This window comes from Cetorhinus maximus, chromosome 9, assembly GCF_964194155.1.
Source record: "Cetorhinus maximus chromosome 9, sCetMax3.hap1.1, whole genome shotgun sequence".
NCBI lineage: Eukaryota > Metazoa > Chordata > Chondrichthyes > Lamniformes > Cetorhinidae > Cetorhinus > Cetorhinus maximus.
Genome location: NC_135887.1, coordinates 23948226 through 23973777, shown reverse-complemented (window position 1 = coordinate 23973777; position 25552 = coordinate 23948226). Strand labels below are relative to the sequence as shown.

The following is a 25552-nucleotide window of genomic DNA, read 5'->3' as shown; positions in this document are numbered from 1 at the left end:
GCATGGCCTGGGGAGTGGGAGTAAAGTGAGAAATCTTATGAAAGACACCTCATTGAAAGGGTTAATGTGTTAGAGACCTGACAACTCCATGTCAAGAATGGTGCTCTTTGACTTCACTTCCTTTCCATGAGCAGAAGAACGGGAATATCTCAATTCCATCCTTGATGCATCCTCTCCAGTGGTGCTGAGCTGGTTGAGCACGGCCTTTGCGATGGGGACCATCATTGCAGTGGTGGCTGTGTTACTGATCCACATTGAGAGGAATGCTGTCACGCTCATGAACCCTAACATTAACCTGGAAAGGATAGAAACAAGCCAGTTAGCGACGTGAAAATAGCTTCCAGCCCATCAAAGCCTCCACCTCTCGCTAATATCCCCTCTCTCTGGACATTAACCCATCGAAGCCCTCCCTCAGGACATTAACCCATCGAAGCCCCTCCCTCGGGACATTAACTCTGCGATGAAGTTCATCTCTAATGCAGATGTGGGGAACAGCCTTGACCACATGTAGGTGATGGAATATCTTGTGCTCTTGGCTCTAAGTGGGGACCACAAGCAGACTGGAGGCAATATTGCTTCAAGCTTTCCTGATGCTGAAGCTTATCTCTCCTTCTCTTACTATCCACGCACCACCCCCCCCCCCCCACCCCCCCGCCAATGGACATTGAATATTCTACATTTACAGGACCTGACATTGTCCTGAAATAAATTGCATAGGGAACTACTTCCTGTCCTTTTATCCTGCTCTCTAATTCTATGCATTAGTGTTCACTGTGTGCTTGATGCCATCTGTAACACAACTGGACAAAGGATAGGAGGAGTCTTACAGAGCTGGCTTGACACCCACAAGGAGCAGGGCTCTCAGTGCGATGCGTTTGTGAAGATTCCAATGTTCAATAGCTATGGCAACCATTAACCCACCAAGGAATAAGATGTTGGTGTCCTTCAAGTACTGTGTGGACACCTGAAACAGAAAGTACACAGTCATACAACATCACAGTGAGGCCATGTGGGTATGTAACACATCCTGAAACAAGGACCAGTCTGCATTGCCAAAAACTAGACTGGGATGGGTTATAGTCAGTGACCTCCATTCACACTGGGGCCAGTGGGTTATTGTCAGTGATCCCCATTCACACTGGGGCCAGTGGGTTATTGTCAGTGATCCCCATTCACACTGGGGCCAGTGGGTTATTGTCAGTGATCCCCATTCACACTGGGGCCAGTGGGTTATTGTCAGTGATCCCCATTCACACTGGGGCCAGTGGGTTATTGTCAGTGATCCCCATTCACACTGGGGCCAGTGGGTTATTGTCAGTGATCCCCATTCACACTGGGGCCAGTGGGTTATTGTCAGTGATCCCCATTCACACTGGGGCCAGTGAGTTATTGTCAGTGATCCCCATTCACACTGGGGCCAGTGGGTTATTGTCAGTGATCCCCATTCACACTGGGGCCAGTGGGTTATAGTCAGTGAACTCCATTCACACTGGGAACAGTGGGTTATTGTCAGTGATCCCCATTCACACTGGGGCCAGTGGGTTATTGTCAGTGATCCCCATTCACACTGGGGCCAGTGGGTTATTGTCAGTGATCCCCATTCACACTGGGGCCAGTGGGTTATTGTCAGTGATCCCCATTCACACTGGGGCCAGTGGGTTATAGTCAGTGATCCCCATTCACACTGGGAACAGTGGGTTATTGTCAGTGATCCCCATTCACACTGGGAACAGTGGGTTATTGTCAGTGATCCCCGTTCACACTGGGAACAGTGGGTTATTGTCAGTGATCCCCATTCACACTGGGAACAGTGGGTTATGGTCAGTGATCCCCATTCACATTAGGGCCAGTGGGTTATAGTCAGTGATCTACATTCACACTGGGAACAGTGGGTTATGGTCAGTGATCCCCATTCACATTGGGGCCAGTGGGTTATGGTCAGTGACCTCCATTCACACTGGGAACAGTGGGTTATGGTCAGTGATCTACATTCACACTGGGAACAGTGGGTTATGGTCAGTGATCTACATTCACACTGGGAATAGTGGGTTATTGTCAGTGATCCCCATTCACACTGGGGCCAGTGGGTTGTGGTCAGTGATCTCCATTCACACTGGGAACAGTGGGTTGTGGTCAGTGACCTCCATTCACACTGGGGCCAGTGGGTTATGGTCAGTGATCCCCATTCACACTGGGGCCAGTGGGTTGTGGTCAGTGACCTCCATTCACACTGGGAACAGTGGGCTATGGTCAGTGATCTCCATTCACATTGGGGCCAGTGGGTTATGGTCAGTGATCTCCATTCACACTGGGGCTAGTGGGCTCTGTGCCTCTAGCTAGTGAATGGTATTAGAAGGTTGGCATCGAACAGTGCCCTAGAGAAACCCTGCTGATTGGTTGTAAACTTTTTTTTGGACAGTTTGGGAAAGGTACCAGCTCATTGAGATAACATGGTCAATCCCATGTTGTATTATAGGTTACTGGGCATAAACTAACGAATTGCCAGCCAGAGGAGTCACTTTATCATCAATGTTCAAGGGGCGGATGATGATTATATCGTTATAATCTTGTTTCTCTTTAAAGTTTCATTTTTAAAAAATTTATTCACAGGATGTGGACTTTGCTGGCTGGGCCAACATTTATTGCCCATCCCTAATTGCCCTTGAGAAGCTGGTGGTGAGCTGCCTTCTTGAACCAATACAGTCCCTGTGGTGTAGGTACACCCATAGTGCTGTTAGAGAGGGGAGTTCCAAAATTTTGACCCAGCGACAGTGAAGGAACGGCGATATATTTCCAAGTCAGGATGGTGAGTGACTTGGAGGGGAACTTCCAGGTGGTGGTGTTCCCATTTATCTGCTGCCCTTGTCCTTCTAGATGGTATTGGTCGTGGGTTTGGAAGGTGCTGTCTAGGGAGCCTAAGTGAATTCCTACAGTGCATCTTGTAGATGGTACACACTACTGCTCCTGTACGTCGGTGGTGGAGGGAGTGAATGTTTGTTGATGTGGGGCCAATCAAGCAGGCTGCTTTTGTCCTGGAGAGTGTCAACCTTCTTGAGTGTTGTGGGAGCTGCACTCATCCAGTCAAATGGGGAGTTTTCCATCACACTCCTGACTTGTGCCTTGTAGATGGTGGACAGGCTTTGGGGAGTCAGGAGGTGAGCTACCCACTGCAGGATTCCTAGCCTCTGACCTGGTCTTGTAGCCACAGTATTTATATGGCTAGTCCAGTTCAGTTTCTGGTCAATGGTAATTCCCAGGATGCTGATAGTGGGGGATTCAGTAATGGTAATGCCATTGAACATCAAGGGGCGATGGTTAGATTCTTTCTTGTTGAAGATGGTAATTCCCTGGCATTTGTGTGGCGTGAATGTTACTTGCCACTTGGAAGCCCAAGCCTGAATATTGTCCAGGTCTTGCTGCATTTGGACATGGACTGCTTCAGTATCTGAGGAATCGTGAATGGTGCTGAACATTATGCAATCTTCAGTGAACATCCCCACTTCTGACCTTATGATGGAAGGAAGGTCATTGATGAAGCAGCTGAAGATGGTTGTGCCAAGGACACTACCTTGAAGAACTCCTGCAGTAATGTCCTGGAGCTGAGATGACTGACCTCCAACTACCACAACCATCTTCCTTCGTGTTAGGTATGACTCCAACCAGTGGAGAATTTTCCCCCTGATTCCCACTGACTCCAGTTTTGCTAGGGCTCCTTGATGCCACACTCTGTCAAATGCCGCCTTGATGTCAAGGGCAGTCACGCTCACCTCAACTCGGGAGTTCAGCTCTTTTGTCCATGTTTGAACCAAGGCTGTAATGAGGTCAGGAGCTGAGTGGCCCTGGTGGAACCCAAACTGGGCTTCAGTGAGCAGGTTATTGCTAAGCAAGTGCCGCTTGATAGCACTATTGATGACCCCTTCCATTAGTTTACTGATGATCGAGAGTAGGCTGATGGGGCGGTAATTGGCCGGGTTGGATTTGTCCTGCTTTTTGTGTAAGGACATACCTGGACTACTTTCCACATAGCCGAGTAGATGCCAGTGTTGTGGCTGTACTGGAACATCTTGTCTAGGGGCGTAGCAAGTTCTGAAGCACAAGTCTTCAGTAATATTGCCGGAATATTGTCAGGGCCCATAGCCTTTGCAGTATCCAGTGCCTTCAGCCATTTCTTGATATCACATGGAGTGAATTGAATTGGCTGAATACTGGCATCTGTAATGCTGGGGACCTCCGGAGGAGGCCGAAATGGATCATCCACTCAGCACTTCTGGCTGAAGATTGTAGCAAATGCTTCAGCCTTATCTTTTGCACTGATATGCTGGTCTGCTCAGGTTAACAGAAGTGATTTCGGGGACAACAGTGTTATTTCTGAAACTTACTGCTCTGGACGTCATGATTCCAAACGTTGGGAAAAGTAAAATGGGCAGGAAGGATGTGATAGCCAGGGGGATGACTTCAGTGCACCAATACACAGCCATCAGAAGGACAATATATGCGCAATAGGCTTCCTGTTGGAGGGGGAAACAAAAGTCAGATCAGGAGGAAACCCTTAGTAGTGACAACAACAACAACTTATATTTATATAGCACCTTTAACGTAATGAACTGTCCAAGGTGCTTCACAGGAACATTCCCGTACAGAAGTTGACACCAAATCACATGAGATGTTAGGAGAAGTGGGCAGAAGCTTGGTCAAAGAACTTTAAGGAACTTCTCAAGGGAGGAGAGACAGGTAGAGGGAGGAGAGATTTAGGGAGGGAGTTCCAGAGCTTAGGGACCAGGCAGCTGAAGGCACGGCCACCAATGGGGGCGATAGAAATTGGAGATGCTCAAGAGGCCGGGATTAGTGGAGCACAGAGATCTCAGTGGGCTGTAGGGCTGGAGGTGATTACAGAGAGAGGGAGGGGCAAGGCCAGGGAGGGGTTTGAAAACAAGGATGAAAATTTTAAAATCAAGGCATTGCCGAACAAGGAGCCAATATAGGTCAGTAGGCACAGGGGTGACAGGGTAACAGGACTTGCTGGGAGTTAAGACAAGGGTAGCAGAGTTTTCGATGAGCTCAAGCGTATGGAGGGTGGAATGTGGGAGTCCGGACAGGAGACCGATGGGAAAGTTGAGGAAATAGAAGTCAAGTTGTAATGAGTACACTCACACTACAAGAACCAACCCTTGTAATTCCTAATTACTTGCTGCACCTGCATACCAGCCTTTTCGGTGTCCTAGTGCCTGAATCACAAAAGGCTAGTATGCAGGTACAGCAAGTAATTAGGAAAGCTAATAGTATGTTATGGTTTATTGTGAGGGGAATTGATTACAAAGCTTATGCTTTGTAATCAATAAGGAGCTTATGCTTCAGTTATGCAGGGCATTGGTGAGACCACATCTGCAGTACTGTGTACAATACTGGTCTCCTTACTTAGGGAAAGATGTAAATGTGTTAGCAGCGGTTCAGTGAAGGTTTACTGGGCTAATACCAGGAATGGGTGGGTTGTCTCATGAGGAAAGGTTAGACAGGTTAGGCTTGTATCCGCTGGAGTTTAGAAGAGTGAGAGGTGACTTGATCAAAACCTTTAAGATCCTGAGGTGGATGTGCAGAGGATGTGGGAGAATCCAGAACTAGGGGTCACGTTTTAAAAATAGGGGGTCACACGTTTAAGACAGAGGTGAGAAATTATTTCTCTCAGAGTGTTGTGAGTCTTTGGAAATCATCCACAAAAGGCAGTGGTAGCAGAGTCTTTGAATATTTTTAAGGAAAAGCTAGATAGATTCTTGATTAACAAGGGGGTGAAAGGTTATCGGGGGTAGGTGGGAATGTGGGCTTGAGTTTACAATCAGGTCAGCCATGATCTTATTGAATGGCAGAGCAGGCTCGAGGGGCCGAGTGGCCGACTCCTGCTCCATGTTCGCATGATTGTAACCTACAAAAATAAATTGCCCATTGCCTGCTTTCTACCCTTAATTAGCACATTCCTTTAGATAATATCACCACCTTCAACACCTTTTTGTCCTTTTGTCTGTGACATCTTTTGGTTATCTCCACCTATCACTGATCCTCTATCCAGCTCTACTTGTCCCACCCTCCACTTAAACCAGCTTATATTTCACCTCTCTTCTATTTTTACTTAGTTCTGTTGAAGGGTCATTCGGACTCGAAACGTCAACTGCGTTCCTCTCCGCAGATGCTGCCAGACCTGCTGAGTTTTTCCAGGTGTTTTTGTTTTTGTTTTGTGCCCGTTGCTCCCACTCCTCTTCTCCTATAGGTGGAACAGGCCAGTCTGTACCAGGCAGCCCCAAAAACACAGACCGTGGGTGCGGGGGTCGGGGGAGAGAGATCCTGTGAACTCTCCGGCTGAAAGTGCAGAGAGTGTTTTACAGATTGAGTCCCTCCTGTTAACGAGCCAGTCCAACGCTCAGCTCCTTCAGCACTTTTACAATTCCCAAAAAATATTCCAAGAAAAACATCCCTTCACATTTTCCAAACTGCTCCTAAAATCTGAGATTTCACACACACACACACACACACACACACTGCCATTCTGGATTTCCGTCTTAAATTGCAAGTTGTTTTAATATAAAGCACAGTTTACAGTTGTTTCTAACTATTGTTAGATATTCTGAACTGTATTTCAAGGTGGAAATGGAACTTACTGGGGTCCGAACAACAATGGGTAAAGGCATGAAGAGTATCACAGGGAGAACGAGCAGCAAAGGATCCCTGTAGTTACGAAGTAGTTTGAGCCAGGACTGCATTGTGGATGGTCAGTGGCCGGAGCCTCTCCCCTTACTGACAATCCACTCGAGTGACCATCACTAGCTCCCAAGATCCCAGGATTTGAACCCCTCCAAAAGTTCATCTGTTTTAACTCTCAGTGATCCACTGACCAGTTTAACCTATTCTGGTTATTATTAACCAACTGCCTCCCGGCGTCACAGTGGCTTCGTCACCCGGGAGAGTGGCCTGTCCCACTAAAGGCGGAGGCACCGCCCCCAGGGGCTATCAGCCAATCAACACTTAAATCTCAGCAGCGCCTCCGGTGGCCACTACGGGAACTGAAGGGGATGGGGCCAGTGAGGGAAGGTGGGGGGTGTGTGTTTGGTTAGTGGGGGGTGTGTGTTTGGTTAGTGCTGGGTGGTGTTACCGTGGAGATAGCCCTTTCTACCTGAGGTGGGGATTTGGTTGGGGGTGGGGGGGGGGGGTTCCACGGGCAAACGAGTGCCCAATCAGAAGGGACCCCAACCACTCCACAAGGAGGCCGCCACGGTTCATCAGGCAGTCTCCCCACATGTCAGAGGACCCACTCCCACCTCTGGTAAAATACCTGCAGCGACAGGAAGGGACTCTTAGTTGGCTACTTAAAGCTTCAATTGGCCTCTGGGTGGGAGGGCCATTCGCCGCTGAGAAAATGCCCGTAACAGCCTGAAGGCAATGGGCGCAGCAACCCCCAGCCCTCTCATCTGATTTGTCAGCCTCCCCGTGCCTCTCAGCCCACTCCCTGAATCCCTGTAAAATCCCAGCCACCAGGTGACACTGGGAGGTTGTATATTATCCCCACCAGACCATCGATTTGGGGTTTTGACCACATTATAATTACACTCCCTCCACTACCAGCACCCAGTGGCATCAGTGTTTTCCCTATATACAGCTCCTTCGACAGCACCTTCAAAACCTACAACCTCTACCATCTAGAAGGACAAGGGCAGCAGATGCATCAGAATACTACCGCCGTTCCTTCACTGCCACTGGGTCAAAATCCTGGAACTCCCTCCTTAACTGCACTGTGGGTGTACCTATACCACATGGACTGCAGCAGTTCAACAAGGCAGCTCACCACCGTCTTCCTAAGGATAATTCGGGTGGGCAAAAAATGCTAGTCCTGCTAGCAATGCCCATATCCCATGAATGAATATTTTTTTAAAAATTCACTCCAATGCCCATGAAACCAACTTGTGTCTTATTGTTCGCTAGGACATCCTGTTTAACTTTTCCTTGGACAGTTGGTTTAGTAATAGGTCACCAAATCCTGCCTTATCAGGATTTTGGAATGTCTTGTACCAGAACCTGTGCTCGAGTCATGTCCTTGACAGAGATATGAGGCCAATGCTGTCCTGTGACTGTCAGCAAGACAGCCTGCTGTAGGATTTTCTATAATACAAGAGAGGAGAGAGTTATTTCCATAGTATTCAATTAATTTCTTATGATTTTATAAGGTTATTAGACAGCCATTTCTTACAGATCTCCCCACCTTGAGAAGGAAATATCCTTATTGGGGGGAGGCGGTGGCGTAGTCATATTGTCACTAGACTAGCAATCCAGAGACCTGGGGTAATGCTCCAGGGACCTGGGTTTGAATCCTACTACAGCGGTTGGTGAAATTTGAATTCAATAAAAATCAGGAATTAAAAGTCAGATGATGACCACAAAACCACTGTCGATTGTCTTAAAAACCCATCTGGTTCACTAATGCCCTGTAGGGAAGTAAATCTGCCATCCTTACCTGGTCTGGCGTATATATGATTCCAGACCCACAGCAGTGTGGTTGACTCTTAACTGCCTTTTGAAATGGCCTAGCAAGCTACTCCTTGTATCAAACCGCTAGAAAGTCTAACAGGAATGAAACCGGACAGACCACCCACCATCGACCCAGGTACCGGAAACGACAATGGCAAACTCAGCCCTGTTGAGTCCTCCTTACTAACTAACACCTGGGGGTTTGTTAAAAAATTGGGAGATTGGGTTTCACAGACTAGTCAAGCAACAGCCTAACATAGTCAGACCTACAGAATCATATCCTACAGATCATGTCCCAGACACCATCATTACCACCCCTGGGTATGTCCTGTCCCACTGGCAGGACAGACCCAACAGAGGTGGCATCACAGTGGTATACAGTCAGGATGGAGTTGCCCTGGGAGTCCTCAATATCAACTCTGGACCCCATGAAGTCTCATGGCAGCAGGTCAAACATGGGCAAGGAAACCTCCTGCTGATTACCATGTACTACTCCCGCTCAGCTGATGAATCAATGCTCCTCCATGTTGAACACCACTTGGAGGAAGCACCGAGGGTGGCAAGGATGCAGAATGTACTCTGGGTGGGGGAGTTCAATGCCCATCACTAAGAGTGGCTCAGTAGCACCACCACTGACCGAGTTGGCCAAGACCTAAACAACATAGATGCTAGACTGAGTCTGTAGCAGGTGGTGAGGGAACCAATAAAAGGGAAACAACCTCATCCTCACCAACCTGCCTGCCGCAGATGAATCAGTCCCTGACAGTATTGGTAGATAGGAGTGACCACTGCAAATTCCTTCTGGAGACCAAGTCCCTTCTTCACACTGAGGATACCCTCCATCATGTTGTGTGGCACCATCACCATGCTAAATGGGATAGATTTCAAACAGATCTAGCAACTTAACACTGGGCAACCATGAGGCGCTGTGAGACATCAGCAGCAGCAGAATTGTACTCGACCACAATCTGTAACCTCATGGCCCTGCATATCCCCCACTCTACCATTACCATCAAGCCAGGGATCAAAATAAAAGCAAAAAAACTGCAGATGCTGGAAATCCAAAACAAAAATAAAAATACCTGGAAAAACTCAACAGGTCTGGCAGCAACTGCGAAGAGGAACACAGTTAACGTTTCGAGTGCGTATGACTCTTCAACAGAACTAAGTAAAAATAGAAAAGAGGTGAAATATAAGCTGGTTTAAGGGGTGGGGGGTGGGGTGGGACAAGTAGAGCTGGATAGAGGGCCAGCGATAGGTGGAGATAGCCAAAAGGTGTCATAGACAAAAGGACAAAGAGGTGTTGAAGGTGGTGATATTTTCTAAGGAATGTACTAATTAAGGACAGAAAGCAGGACAAGCAAGGGGTGGGGTGAAGGGAAGGGATCGAAATAGGTTAAAAGGTAGAGATAAAACAATGGTTGGAAATACATTTAAAGATAATGGAAATAGGTGGGAAAAGAAAAATCTGTATAAATTATTGGAAAAAAAAGGGGGTGTTGGAAAGGGAGTGAGGATGGAGGAGAGAGTTCATGATCTAAAATTGTTGAACTCAATATTCACACTGGAAGGCTGTAAAGTGCCTAGTCGGAAGATGAGGTGCTGTTCCTCCAGTTTGCGTTGAGCTTCACTGGAACAATGCAGCAGACCAAGGACGGACATGTGGGCATGAGAGCAGGGTGGAGTGTTGAAATGGTAAGCGACAGGGAGGTCTGGGTCATGCTTGCGGACAGACCAAAGGTGTTCTGCAAAGCAGTCACCCAGTCTGCGTTTGGTCTCTCCAATGTAGAGGAAACCGCATTGGGAACAACGAATGCAGTAGACTAAATTGAGGGAAGTGCAAGTGAAATGCTGCTTCACTTGAAAGGAGTGTTTGGGCCCTTGGACGGTGAGGAGAGGGGAAGTATAGGGGCAGGTGTTGCACCTTCTGTGGTTGTATGTGAGGGGGTTGAGGTGTAGGAGGTGATGGAGGAGTGGACCAGGGTGTCCCGGAGGGAACAATCCCTGCGGAATGCTGCCAGGGGGGTTGAAGGGAAGATGTGTTTGGTGGTGGCATCATGCTGGAGTTGGCGGAAATGGCGGAGGATGATCCTTTGAATGCGGAGGCTAGTGGGGTGATGTGAGAACAAGGGGGGACCCTATCATGGTTCTGGGAGGGAGAGGAAGGTGTGAGGCAGATGCGCGGGAGATGGGCCGGACACGGTTGAGGGCCCTGTCAACCACCGTGGGTGGAAAACCTCGGTTAATGAAGAAGGAAGACATGTCAGAGGAACTGTTTTTGAAAGTGGCATCATCAGAACAGATGCGACGGAGGTGAAGGAACTGAGAGATTGGGATGGAGTCCTTACAGGAAGCGGGGTGTGAGGAGCTGTAGTCGAGGTAGCTGTGGGAGTCGGTAGGCTTGTAATGAATATTGGTGGACAGCCTATCACCAGAAATAGAGACAGAGAGGTCAAGGAAGGGAAGGGAAGTGTCAGAGATGGACCATGTGAAAATGATGCAATGAAGAGTGCAGGAGGGCATGCCAGGAGCAGCACCAGACATACCTAAAAATGAGGTGTCAACCTGGTGAAGCTACAACATTGGGACTGCTTGTGTGCCAAACAGCATAAGCAGCAAGTGATAGACAGAGCTAAGCGATTCCACAACGAACAGATTGATCCAAGCTCTGCAGTCCTGTCACGTCCAGTTCAGAGAAGATATACCAGTCTAATACCTGGAATGGGTGGGTTGTCTTATGAGGAAAGGATGGACAGACTAGGCTTGTATCCCCTGGAGTTTAGAAGAGCAAGAGGTGACTTGATTGAAACATGCAAGATCCTGAGGGACTTGACAGGATGGATGTGGAGAAGATGTTTCCTCTCGTGGGAGAATCTAGAACTAGGAGCCACTGTTTAAAAATAAGAGGTCGTCCATTTAAAACAGAGATGAGGTGAAATTTTTTTCACTCAGAGGGTCGTGAGTCTTTGGAACTCTTTTCCTGAAAAGGTGGTGGAAGCAGAGTCTTTGAATATTTTTAAGGCAGAGTTGGACAGATTCTTGATGAGCAAGGGGGTGATAGGTTATCGGCAGTAGGTATAATGCAGATTTCAAGCTACTATCAGACCAGCCATGATCTTATTAAATGGTGGAGCAGGCTCGAGGGCTGAATGGCCTACTCCTGCTCCTTGTTTGTAAGTTCGTGAATGGTGGTGGACAATTAAACAACTCACTGGAGGAGGAGCCATCACAAGCATCTCCATCCTCAATGATGGAGGAGCCCAGCACATCAGTGCAAAAGGTGAGCATGTGCAGCAATCTTCAGCTTGAAGTGCCGAGTGGATGATCCATCTCAGCCAACTCCAGAGATCCACAGCATCACAGATGCCAGTCTTCAGCCAATTCGATTCACTCCAGGTGATATCGAGAAATGGCTGAAGGCACTGGATACTGCAAAGGCTATGGGCCCTGACAATATTCCTGCAATTTTTCGGGTCATTTTAACCAGATATTCAGAGGTGCTGGTTCTGGCCAAGGTTGATATGAGGCTTACAAAGGACAATGGGAGAATCGGGTGGCCAAACTGGGTTACAGCCTCAAGAGCTTCACTCTGCAGAGAGACATTGATTCTCAGTTCTGTGATGTGATGTGTTGGTGTGGGGAGCAGGACATAGCTCCCTATCATCGTGGTTTGGGTGAGCTTCAAACAGAAGGCTCAGGAATGGCACATAAGGTATTGCAATATTTCACTGTGCTGGCGTTGGTTGTAATGCAGAATGTTCCCAGTTGAAATCACACATATTTTATGCTCTTTTCTCTTCATCCCTGGACACTTATGTCACAGGTGGGTGACTCTGGATCCAGCATGAAGCCACAGGCTGGCTTTCCTAATTCCTAACATCACAGCAACACAAATAACTCCTCGTCTGTTGGAGCAACACTCAGTGTAGGAGCTATCCCAGGTCTGATTCTGTTCAGTCAAAATTGGGTGAGGGCTTCATGTGATGTATGGGCATCCTGGTCCATTCCCCCTGTGGATTGTACCTTGAATAATTCCCATTTTTACACATGCCCGATGCTGTTCCTGGCATTGCCAAACCAGGAGCCACTAGGTCAGCGACCACAGGGTGACAGGGTAACAGGACTTCCTGGGAGTTAAGACAGGGACAGCAGAGTTTTCAATGAGCTCAAGCGTATGGAGGGTGGAATGTGGGAGTCCGGACAGGACACTGATGGGAAAGTTGAGGAAACAGAAGTCAAGTTGCAATGAGTACACTCACACTGCAAGAACCAACCTTTGTTGTAGACAAGTCCCTCCATCCCACAAAAATAAATTGCCCGTTGCCCCCACCCCTCCTTTCCTAGAAGTGGAACAGGCCAATCAGTGCCAGGCAGCCAATTGGGTCATTGGCAGTGCCCAGTGACTTGGTGGTTGTGACACTGGGCGAGCAGTTCAGAGGCTGCAAATTGAAATCCCATTGGCTAAGTGATGCATTAAATGGGAGGGAGTTTTAATCCCAAGAATAAAACTCTGATCATAGAAACTGACAGATTGTTGAACAGACCCAAAGGGGTTACTAACGTCCTGTAAGGAAGGAGAGTAATGAGCCCCTGGTGTCACCCTACGTGTGACCCCAATCTCACACTGCCTTGACTCTTGATGCCCTCAGGGACAACTAGTGATGGACAGTAAATGCTACCTTGATAGGGCCACCCACATCCGAGAACACAGAAGAGAATGACACTCTCTCTGTATATAGACAGCAGAGATACCAGGTTATTGAGGATAATCTGTGCAGATGAACAAGAGCATAGAAATGACTGGACAATGGGAGCATAGACCATCTAAACCTGCCTCTAGTCTGCTGGTACAAAGATAATAGAGTAATTGACCAATCAGAGTGACCAATCTCTATCAATGAGTCTACAGCAGAGCCGGACATGAGGCGAGGAAACCCCCCACAGTGGGGGAGAGATTCGGGAAATATAGATCCAAACTCACCTGTTCCTCTCAAGGTTCACCGAGCACATGTCAGGTCTCTAATAACTCATATACTGCACCCCAAAATATTATTTTCTGAAAGAAATTTCAATAATTCACACGTGAAGAGATCAATATTAATTGTTTCCACCTTCTCTCATGGGAATCTGTTTCTGAGTGACCACTCGCTCCCTGAAATACTGACCCCAATCTTCACTGGAGTGGGATTTCCCATCGGGGGTGGGGAGGGGACAATGGGAGATTGAGGCAAAGATGACAGGGGCAGTCGGGGGTTAGAGTGGGGAAGAGATCACAGGGGAGAGTGATCACAGAGAGAGACTGTGGGGGGAGAGATCCTGTGAACTCTCCGGCTGAAAGTGCAGAGAGTGTTTTACAGATTGAGTCCCTCCTGTTAACGAGCCAGTCCAAACTCAGCTCCTTCAGCACTTTACAATTCCCAAAAAATATTCCAAGAAAAACATCCCTTCACATTTTCCAAACTGCTCCTAAAATCTGAGATTTCACACACACACACACACACACACACTGCCATTCTGGATTTCCGTCTTAAATTGCAAGTTGTTTTAATATAAAGCACAGTTTACAGTTGTTTCTAACTATTGTTAGATATTCTGAACTGTATTTCAAGGTGGAAATGGAACTTACTGTGGTCCGAACAACAATGGGTAAAGGCATGAAGAGTATCACAGGGAGAACGAGCAGCAAAGGATCCCTGTAGTTACGAAGTGGTCTGAGCCAGGACAGCATTGTGGATGGTCAGTGGCCGGAGCCTCTCCACTTACTGACAATCCACTCGAGTAACCATCACTAGCTCCAAGATCCCAGTATAATAACTTCTCCAAAAGTTGATTTGTTTTAACTCTCAGTGATCCACTGACCAAGTTAACCTATTCTGGTTATTATTAACCAACTGTCTCCTGGTCCCTGTTCAAGGATAGTAACGGCCTGGTGGGGGTTGGGGCTGGTGTGTGGTCAAAGCCCCAACCGGCATCTCCTAGGAACCCCGAGCCGGATTTTACCTGTAGCAGGTAATTCATTACCCACCCCGGGAGGGTGGCCTGTAACTTTAAGGACGGAGGCCCCGCCCCCAGAGTCTGTCAGCCAATCAGCCCTTCAGACTCAGCAGCGCTGCCAGTGCTCACTTCAGGAATTGCAACTACAGGGGGCGTCTTTGGTGAGGGAAGAGGGTGTGTGTTTGGTTAGTGCTGGGTGGTGTTACCATGGAGACGGTTCTTTCCACCTGAGGTGGGGGATGGGGGGGGGGGGGGGGTTCCACGGGCAAATGAGTGCCCAATCAGGAGGGACCCCCACCCCAACCACTCCACAAGGAGGCCGCCATGGTTCATCAGCCAGTCTCCCAACGTGTCAGAGGACCCACTCCCACCTCTGGTAAAATACCTGCAGCGTCAGGAAGAGACTCTTAGTTGGCTACTTAAAGCTTCAATTGGCCTCTGGGTGGGAGGGCCATTCGCCACTGGGAAAATGCCCGTAACAGCCTGAAGGCAATGGGCGCAGCAACCCCCAGCCCTCTAACCTGATTTGTCAGCCTCCCCGTGCCTCTCAGCCCACTCCCTGAATCCCTGTAAAATCCCAGCCACCAGGTGACACTGGGAGGTTGTATATTATCCCCACCAGACCATCGACTTGGGGTTTTGTCCACATTATAATTACACTCCCTCCACCACCAGCACCCAGTGGCATCAGTGTTTACCATATACAAGCCTTCAACAGCACCTTCAAAACCTACAACCTCTACCACCTAGAAGGACAAGGGCAGCAGATGCATCAGAATACTACCGCCTGCAAGTTTCCCTCCAAGTCATGCACCATCCTGACTTGGAACTATTTTGTCATTCTCTCACTGTCACTGGGTCAAAGTCCTGGAACCCTCTTCCTGGCAGCACTGTGGACTGCAGCGGTTGAAGAAAGCACCACCTTCTCAAGGGCAATTAGGGATGGGTAGGAAATGCTGGTCTAGCCAGTGATGCCCACGTCCCATGATTGAATTTTTTTTTAAATTCCACCTGACACCCATGAAGTCAGCTTTTGCCTTATTGTTTGCTAGGACATCCTGTTGAACTTTAGTTGGTTTAGTAATGGGTCACAAAATTTTGGAGTGTCTTGTACCAGAACCTGTGCTAGAGTCATGTCCTTGACAGAGATAAGAGGCCTATGCTGCTCTGTGTCTGTCAGCAAGACAGCCTGCTGTAGGATTTTTCATAAAAAGGGAGAGGAGAGAAAAAGTTATTTGTACAATATTCAATTAATTTCTTGTGATTTAATAAGGTTATTAGATGGCCATTTCTTACATATCTCCCCACTTTGAAAAGGAAATATCTTTACTGACTCCTCACGCTTGGCCCCTGACTGAGCTAGCTGATGACGTTGGCGAGATTCTTTGCAGGTGAAGATCCTGGGAAGGCTTGTCTCTGTGGTAGTTGGCATGATCGTTGATGAATGAAGAGGTCACTTCCTGATCTGCAGATTCTTGAGCAGTTGGGATACAGGAACTCCTGATTTGCTCTGGTCTCAGTAGATTCCTTCCATTGTCTGTGTCTTTCTTCAGCAGCCTCGTGACTGTTTGATCCAAACTTGTAGGTTACCTTCCTGTTTGTTGTGTGCCAGCTGTCCCTGTCAGCAGCCTTCGGTTCCCACAACTGTTCGTCCATGTCAGCCAGAGAGAGCTGTCTTTTCTGCTGCCCCTTGCAGTGTTTGTGGGTTGCACGTCGTTCTTGTTTACTGGATCACAGTTCACCATAAAACACTGCCTGTGTGTTCCTGGAATCATTCAGGTGATACACATGCCTTTCCCAGCATCATTGCTGTTGTAACAGAAAGCACTCAATGCTGGGCAGATTGGCACTGCAGAGATCTTTGTTGTTTGTGATGCCGTCCTGCCATCTGATATTCCTGATGGATTGAAGACTGTGTTGATGGAAACACTCAGAGTTGGAGCTACACCAGGTCGGGTTTTGTTTGAATAAAATTGGATGGGGCTTCATGTGATGTGTGGGCACCCTGACCCTGACCATAGAAAAGGACAAAGAACAATCCAGAGGAAGAATAACTAACTGGGGGAAAGCCAACTTCAATGGAGTAACAATGGAAATGGGCCGAATAAATTGTAATCAGAGATTGGCAGGAACAACGTTAGCTGATCAATGGGCTACCTTTGCACTTTTGTTGCTTTGGGTTTCTGTACAGGATGCCTGATTGTGATTTGTATAAGAGGGTAATGATGACAGCCACTCTGTATACTTCTGTTTTGGTAGAGGTGTGTAGTGAACAGTTTTGCCAGACAATCTTCGAGAGACGGCTAAAGGAGCCATTTGTCTTGAACAGTAGATTGTCTATGTCCTTGTCGAAAGTGGCACATTTGAGTTAATGCTACCTAGATAGGTAAACAGTTCCACTGCTTTGAAGTTGCTGCTATCAATGCTAATCCGTGGTGGATTCTACTTTCTTCATGGAAATCTAGCTCGCTCTAAGCTATGAGCTCATTTTCTGAACTTCTCAATCAGTGTCGGTAAAGTATGAGAATTATCAGAATCATCTACAAAAACTCGAGCAATTTTTAGGAGTAAAGGAAACATGTGGCTGATGTTATAACTGACACGTATCAGTCTTGCTTTCCCAGTTTTTGGATTACCTGCTCTCCATCTACATTTTTTGGGTCATTTTAACCAGATGTTCAGAGCTGCTGGTTCTGGCCAGGATTGATATGAGGCCTAAGGACAATGGAAGAATCGGGTGACCAAACTGGGTTACAGCCTCAAGAGCTTCACTCCGCAGAGAGACATTGGGTGGAATTTTCCATGCTCACTGGCATCAGGTGTGTTCGAGGGCGTGAGCAGACAATATGGCGAGAAGGCCAAAAATCGGATTCACGACGTTGTGAAACCAGTTTGCAATCGTCTGCTCTGCCCATCAATGGCAGGCCGTGTTTCCTAACATTGGACGTAGGGAACCTCATTGTAACACATTTGTGTATCATTTTAAGCCCATCCTGCCGGAATCAACTCCCCATGTTGGATCATCTGCCCTGGTCAGCGGGAAAACACGCCAGTGCAGAGCACGCCTTGTTAAGTGTGACGTGCAGAAGTTGGGATTTACAGTCAGGACCTTGCTCACATTGCAGACATCCGAGGAGCAGAAAATGCTGGAGCTCAACAGCAATGGGACCCTGGAGGAACATCCATTGCTGGGTGGATTCTCATGGACATGGCTCACCGTTGAGGGTCCGCTCACAATGCATGGTCATCGAGGAGGTGGAGAGGAAGGCCCAGATGTGTTTGGGAGAGGAAGGTGTATCGGCGGGGGGTGGGAAAGGAAAGTCTTGGATCGACTGGGAGAGGAAGGTGTATCAAGGGGTGAGGTTGGGAGCGGGGAATGAAGGTGTTGAGGGGGATGTGATTTGGGGGGCGATGTGGGGTGTGAGGCTAGGATGGGGGAGGGAGTACTGGGGAGGAGGAGGTATTGGGAAGAAGACAGCAACTGGGGAGGTAAGTATAAGCGGGGAGGAAGGTGTAAGGGAAGAAGTTCGAAGTGGGGAAGGAGTCCAGCAGGAGGAAAGAGCCCAGGGGGAGGAAGGAGTCTGGAGAGGGGAAGGAGTAAGGCTGGAGGAAGAAGTAAGGGTGGAGGAAGGAGTCAGGAAGGGGGAAGGACTAAGGCGGGACTCTGGGAAAGGGGTGGGTGAAGGAGTTCCAAGGGGGGAAGGAGTCTGGAGGAGGGGGGTGTCCAGGTGAATGTACAAGGGAGGGCTTTGTTGGGTGCTGCATGGGAGTGTGATCAGTGGTGGGCAGAGATGCAGGTCAGCTCAGATGGACAACTGAAAGAGAACCCCAGCAGGCAGCATTGAAAATGCTCAGGACGTTGAGGTGAGCGTGATGAAGGAAGGACCAGCGTGTGTGGGAGAATGCTTGCACGAGGCTCCGAAAGGCCCTGCCAGACACACACTTCTCCCTTCCAGAATCACTCCTGGGCCAGTTGCGTGCAGCTGAACTGCTAGTTGCGGGGGTGGGGGCGGAGGGGGATGCAGTGGGAGGACTCCCGAAGTCTGTCAATGACTCCTTCAGTGAAAGTGAATATATTTTCAGATTGTAAAGTGACAAAATGTGTCCACCCATGCAACCAACTGTGATCAGAATTTCTTAATTTCTTTAAACAACTTAAACTTCTAGGTGCTGCCCTGACATCTGCAGCAGGGGTGGAGACAGCCTGTGTGATGGCTGGCCCTGTTGCCTCTGATGAATTTGGCTTGAGTCCTCTGGAGAGCTGAGGCCTTGGGGGCCCCGACTTGCTTTTGCTGTCCACCTGTGGGACAGCTGCTCCCTCTGTGGTGACAGAGGACAAGGTTGAGGGGGGTCACAGGCAAAAGGGACTCAGAGGGAGAGGACAGCCTCTGAGATTCCTGAGTGGGTGATTCAGGGGTGTCCTGCTGCTGCTCCTCCTCCCTTCAGGTTCTCAAGGGCCCCCGCCTGACTCCTTGAGGGGAAAGAGCACCGGGAGGGAACGTCAAGGTGCCCCGTTTCCCTCTCGTATTGTCACTGCAGAAACTCACCCATGGCTACTACGATGGAGTGCAGGTCTGCGCGCATCTCTGCATTCTGCTGGACCAGGGTATCCATGGTGTCCACCATTCTTCCCATGGAGTCCTCCATATGTGCACGTGTGGGCACCATTTCATCAGAGAGCAGGCAGACACACTGCTCCGTCTCGCCTACCACTCTTTTGAGAGCGTCCACCAGCTCTGTGTGATGTTCGCCTGCCATATGCTGACTCTCCAGGTTGAGTTGGAAGACCGAATCCAAAGTTTCATCATCTGACTCGGACATCACAGATGCCTCTTCCCCAGCAGTCCTCCGAGTGCCAGGGAGCTGGGCTGATCCTGCCTCCTCCTGCTGCAGACACGTGTCTGTGCGGTGACCACCAGATTGTGAACCCGAGACTGCTCTAGATCAGGGTCCCACCGAGGTGTGTGCCTGCACTGGTAGAGGGTGTGGGTAAGTGCTGTGATGGGTCTTCCAGGCTGCTTATTTCCAGCCCTTCAATGGAGGAAGAGTCCTTTTGGCTGGAGGTGAGGACGTTGATGGAGCTGAGGGACTGGCTGGCTGAGGGTGTCGGTCGCTTGGCAGAGCTCCCTGTGAACCAAAGTAGAGATAATTAGTCTATGATAGCAGAGATTAAGATGAAGAAGAAAAAGCGTGCTCATGAAAGATGTCAGGTGGATAATACAATGGAATATAGAAGATTCAGAAGGAAAGTGAAAAGCAAACAAGAGAAGCAAAGAGGGAGTATGAAAAGAGACTGACTGGCAGCTAACATAAAAGGGAATCCCAAAGTCTTCTATGGGCATATAAATAGTGAAAGGGTGGCAAAAGGAAGATTTGGGTAGACTAGGAACTAAAAAGGGGATTTACACATAGAGGCAGAGGGTATAGTTGAGGTATTAAATGAATACTTTGCATCTGTCTTTACCGAGGAAGAAGGTGCTACTCAGGCCACAGTGAAAGAGGAGGAAGTTAATGCACTACAAGGAATTAATATCAATAAGGAAGAGTTATTGGATAGTATATAAAATTGATAAACACCAGGGCCGGATGAGATACATCCAAGGATACTGAGGGATGTGAGAGTGGAAATTGCAAAACACTGGCTATAATTTCTTATTCCTCCTTAGACTCAGGCCTGGTGCCAGAGGACTGGAGAATTACAAAACAACTGTTGTTCAAAAAAGGCAGTAAAGATAAGCCCAGCAACTACAGGGCAGTCAGTTTAACTTCGGTGGTGGACAAACTTCAAGAAACAATAATTCAGGACAAAATTGATAGTCACATGTCAAATTTGGGCTAATTGAGGAAAGCCAGCATGGATTTGTTAAGGGAAAGTCATGTTTAACTAACGCTGGAGCTTTTCAAAGAGGTAACAGAGAGGGCTGATGAGGGCAATGCTGTTGATGTGGTGCACATGGACTTTCAAAAAGCGTTTGGCACAGTGCCACACAACAGACTAGTGAGCAAAGTTATAGCTCATGGAATAAAAGGGACTGCAGCAGCATAGCTTTACTCTGCATCCAACATTTTGCTGTACGTTTCCTGGGACCGTTTGAAGGGGAGAGTGTAGAGGTAGCTTGGCCATGTATCTAACCCCGTGCCCTCAGAGTGCATCATGTGGGGACAGTGTAGAGGGAGCTTTACTCTGTGTCTAACCCTGTGTTGTACCTGTCCTGGGAGTATTTTGATGGTGACAGTGTAGAGAGAGCTTTACTCTGTATCTAACCCCGTGCTGTACCTGTCCTGAGAATGTTTGATGGGGACAGTGTGGAGGGAGCTTTACTCTGTATCTAACCCCGTGCTGTACCTGTCCTGAGAATGTTTGATGGGGACAGTGTATGGGGTGCCTTATTCTGTATCGATCCCTGTGCTGTACCTGTCCTGGGAATGTTTGATGGGGACAGTGTACGGGGTGCCTTATTCTGTATCGATCCCTGTGCTGTACCTGTCCTGGGAGTGTTTGAAATAGAGTGTTCTGTTTCCATATTCTCCGTTCTAATGTCCTTTAGTCAAATTAGCAAAACAAAAATGTGCAGACAATGCTGGGGTGTAATTCTGAATGATATAAATGATGAAATGTGATATTTTTGTGTGAATGTATATGATTAAATTACAATCGCACACCCTGCTTTTGACAAGGAGATGTAATTTTCTGCTCCTTAGCATCAAGAATGATAAGATGCTGTAATTCCCATCCGAATGAGTCAGCATATGGATCATGACCTATACTTTACCGAACCTCAGCCTTGGCTAATGATCTCTCACTGAGGCCCCACCTACTGTTTAAGAATCAGTTTGTGAGTGGGATGTGATGCTTCATCAGTCATTAGCTGGTTCATAATTCTTGGGTCTGGGTGCTCCTGTCCTCGAGCTGCCCTTCTCCCTTCAGCAGTGTTATTTAATTGCAGTCTAGAGCATGAGTTCTCAAATTCTTAGCTTCTGCGTATCCTCCCCATCATTATAAATATTCCATCGACTCCCTTATAGGGATAGTGTGGAGGGAGATTTACTCTGTATTTAACCCCATGCTGTACCTGTACTGGGAGTGTTTGATGGGGACAGTGTAGAGGGAGCTTTACTCTGTGTCTAACGCCGGGCTGTACCTGTCCTGGGAGTGTTTGATGGGGACAGTGTAGAGGGAGCTTTACTCTGTATCTAGCCCTGTGCTGTACCTGCGCTGTAAGTATTTGACGGGGACAGTGTAGAGGGAGCTTTACTCTGTATCTAGCCCTGTGTTGTACCTGCGCTGGAAGTATTTGATGGGGACAGTGTAGAGGGAGTTTTACTCTGTATCTAACCCTGCGCTGTACCTGTCCTGGGAGTGTTTGATGGGGACAGTGTAGAGGGAGATTTACTCTGTATCTAACCCTGCGCTGTACCTGTCCTGGGAGTGTTTGATGGGGACAGTATAGAGAGGGAGATTTACTCTGTATCTAGCCCTGTGCTGTACCTGTCCTGGGAGTGTTTGATGGGGACAATGTAGAGAGGGAGATTTACTCTGTATCTAACCCCGTGCTGTACCTGTCCTGGGAATGTTTGATGGGGACAGTGTAGAGGGAGATTTACTCTGTATCTAACCCCGTGCTGTACCTGTCCTGGGAATGTTTGATGGGGACAGTGTACAGGGTGCCTTATTCTGTACCTAGCCCTGTGCTGTACCTGTCCTGGGAGTGTTTGAAATAGAGAGTGTTCTGTTTCCATGTTCTCCGTACTAATGTCCTTTAGTCAAATTAGCAAAACAAAAATGTGCAGACAATGCTGGGGTGTAATTCTGAATGAAATAAATGATGAAATGTGATATTTTTGTGTGAATGTATATGATTAAATTACAATCGCACACCCTGCTTTTGACAAGGAGATGTAATTTTCTGCTCCTTAGCATCAAGAATGATAAGATGCTGTAATCCCCATCCTAACGAGTCAGCACGTGGATCATGACCTATACTTTGCCGAACCTCAGCCTTGGCTAATGATCTCTCACTGAGGCCCCAACTACTGTTTAGGAATCAGTTTGTGAGTGGGATGTGATGCTTCATCAGTCGTTTGCTGGTTCATAATTCTTGGGTCTGGGTGCTCCTGTCCTCGAGCTGCCCTTCTCCCTTCAGCAGTGTTATTTAATTGCAGTCTAGAGCATGAGTTCTCAAATTCTTAGCTTCTGCGTATCCTCCCCATCGTTATAAATATTCCATCGAATCCCTCTTAGGGACAGTGTGGAGGGAGATTTACTCTGTATTTAACCCCATGCTGTACCTGTACCGGGAGTGTTTGATGGGGACAGTGTAGAGGGAGCTTTACTCTATGTCTAACCCCGGGCTGTACCTGTCCTCGAAGTGTTTGATGGGGACAGTGTAGAGGGAGCTTTACTCTGTATCTAGCCCCGTGCTGTACCTGCCCTGGAAGTATTTGATGGGGACAGTGTAGAGGGAGCTGGACTCTGTATCTAGCCCTGTACTGTACCTGTACTGGGAGTGTTTGATGGGGACAGTGTAGAGGGAGCTTTACTCTGTATCTAACCCCGTGCTATACCTGTACTGGGAGTGTTTGATGGGGACAGTGTTGAGGGAGCTTTACTCTGTATCTAGCCCTGTGCTGTACCTGTCCTGGGAGTGTTTGATGGGGACAGTACAGAGAGGGAGATTTACTCTGTATCTAACCCCGTGCTATACCTGTCCTGGGAGTATTTGATGGGGAGAGTGTAGAGGGAGCTTTACTCTGTATCTAGCCCTGTGCTGTACCTGCGCTGGAAGTATTTGATGGGGACAGTGTAGAGGGAGTTTTACTCTGTATCTAGCCCTGTGCTGTACCTGCGCTGGAAGTATTTGATGGGGACAATGTAGAGGGAGCTTTACTCTGTATCTAGCCCTGTGCTGTACCTGTCCTGGGAGTGTTTGATGGGGACAGTGTAGAGGGAGATTTACTCTGTATCTAGCCCTGTGCTGCACCTGTCCTGGGAGTGTTTGATGGAGACAGTGTAGAGGGAGCTTTACTCTCTATCTAACCCTGCGCTGTACCTGTCCTGGGACTGTCTGAAATAGAGAGTGTTCTGTTTCCATGTTCTCCGTACTAATGTCCTTTAGTCAAATTAGCAAAACAAAAATGTGCAGACAATGCTGGGGTGTAATTCTGAATGATATAAATGATGAAATGTGATATTTTTGTGTGAATGTATATGATTAAATTACAATCGCACACCCTGCTTTTGACAAGGAGATGTAATTTTCTGCTCCTTAGCATCAAGAATGATAAGATGCTGTAATCCCCATCCTAACGAGTCAGCACGTGGATCATGACCTATACTTTGCCGAACCTCAGCCTTGGCTAATGATCTCTCACTGAGGCCCCACCTACTGTTTAAGAATCAGTTTGTGAGTGGGATGTGATGCTTCATCAGTCATTAGCTGGTTCATAATTCTTGGGTCTGGGTGCTCCTGTCCTCGAGCTGCCCTTCTCCCTTCAGCAGTGTTATTTAATTGCAGTCTAGAGCATGAGTTCTCAAATTCTTAGCTTCTGCGTATCCTCCCCATCATTATAAATATTCCATCGAATCCCTCTTAGGGACAGTGTGGAGGGAGATTTACTCTGTATTTAACCCCATGCTGTACCTGTACCGGGAGTGTTTGATGGGGACAGTGTAGAGGGAGATTTACTCTGTATCTAACCCTATGCTGTACCTGTCCTGGGAGTGTTTGATGGGGACAGTGTAGAGGGAGATTTACTCTGTATCTAACCCTATGCTGTACCTGTCCTGGGAATGTTTGATGGGGACAGTGTAGATGGAGCTTTACTCTGTGTCTAACCCCAGGCTGTACCTGTCCTCGACGTGTTTGATGGGGACAGTGTAGAGGGAGCTTTACTCTGTATCTAACCCCGTGCTGTACCTGTCCTGGGAGTGTTTGATGGGGACAGTGTAGAGGGAGCTTTACTCTGTATCTAATACTGAGTTTCAATACCCTGGAAGAGAAGCCATCAAATCCAACCTCGGCCTGATTTTTACTGATTGAGTGGACGGTTCAACATCAGCAGAGAATGCATGTTACCAGCTGCCCGTGTGTCCTGGCAGTGGCTTCAGTCGGAATGATTTGGATGGCAGTGCGCCCATCCCCCTGACCTGCTGACCAATGATGAGCTGACAGCTCAACAGCATCATCAGGAGTGGTGGCCGTTGCTGAGTGAGGCACGGGCCATGCAGCCTATAGAATGACAGCAACAAAAAAAAACGTTTAAAAAAATATCGGGCCGAGAGCTAGAGAGGAACACCTCCCCCCACCCCCACCCACCCACACCCACATGGAAATCGTTTGGGACTGTGGGGGTTTTATATCCCGGCCTGTTGCCCGCTCCGTTTTAAAAACATTCTGCCACCCTGGGCTGCCCCTGGAAGGCTGCCTCCATTTAGTTGGCAGTGGGCGGGGGGTTGAAATGCCAATGGTATGGCAAAATCCCCCTTACCAGGGCCTTTACATATTGAAATTGGCTGCTCGCTTCCTTGTAGTGGGTAGCCTGTCTGGCTCCGGTCTGGCCATCGGTAAAATTCCCCGTGGCGGGACATGGTCAGAGAGTTGGTTTGGCACGGCTCGCTGCCAGTTCACCAGCCATACCACCTTGTTCCTGCCTCCAGGGTGTTGTAGAATGTCGGTTGCAGCTTAGTAGATCTGAAAAAGTCTTTGTATTCATACGTAGGTTGGTCCTAAGCATTTATTGACTCATAGAACTATTTACAAATATACACTAAAGGGTACAAGCTGGGAGCTGTCTCCGTACTTGCTGGTACACACAGCTCAGTTCAGTACTCAACTGACCCTGGCTGTGGGTTTTGTGCTGTCTCTTTTTTTGTTCATTCATGACATCTGGACATCGCTGGCCGGGCCAGCATTTATTACACATTCCTAATTGCCCTTAAGAAGGTGGTGGTGAGCTGCCTTCTTGAACCACTGCAGTCCCTGTGGTGTAGGTACACCCACAGTGCTGTTAGGGAGGGAGTTCCAGGATTTTGACCCAACGACAGTGAAGG

General features: G+C 48.1%; 1 protein-coding gene across 4 annotated transcripts in view; it reads right to left on the bottom strand.

Moving 5' to 3' along the window:
• The window catches only part of LOC144684468 (Na(+)/citrate cotransporter-like), a 73206-nt gene extending 58666 nt beyond the window's left edge, over positions 1–14540 (bottom strand). For 3 of the 4 annotated variants that reach the window (XM_078548278.1, XM_078548280.1, XM_078548281.1), the window contains exons 1-4: positions 14135–14540; positions 4380–4508; positions 828–964; positions 78–295 (exon numbers count right to left, since the gene is read on the bottom strand). In XM_078548278.1, coding sequence (XP_078404404.1) covers positions 78–295; positions 828–964; positions 4380–4508; positions 14135–14236 — 586 coding nt within the window. In that variant the 5' untranslated portion in view covers positions 14237–14540. Of the gene's footprint in view, positions 1–77; positions 296–827; positions 965–4379; positions 4509–6647; positions 6750–14134 lie in introns of those variants that run through there. The other variant, XM_078548279.1, reaches the window with a different exon arrangement.
• Between the last annotated feature and the right edge of the window lie 11012 nt (positions 14541–25552).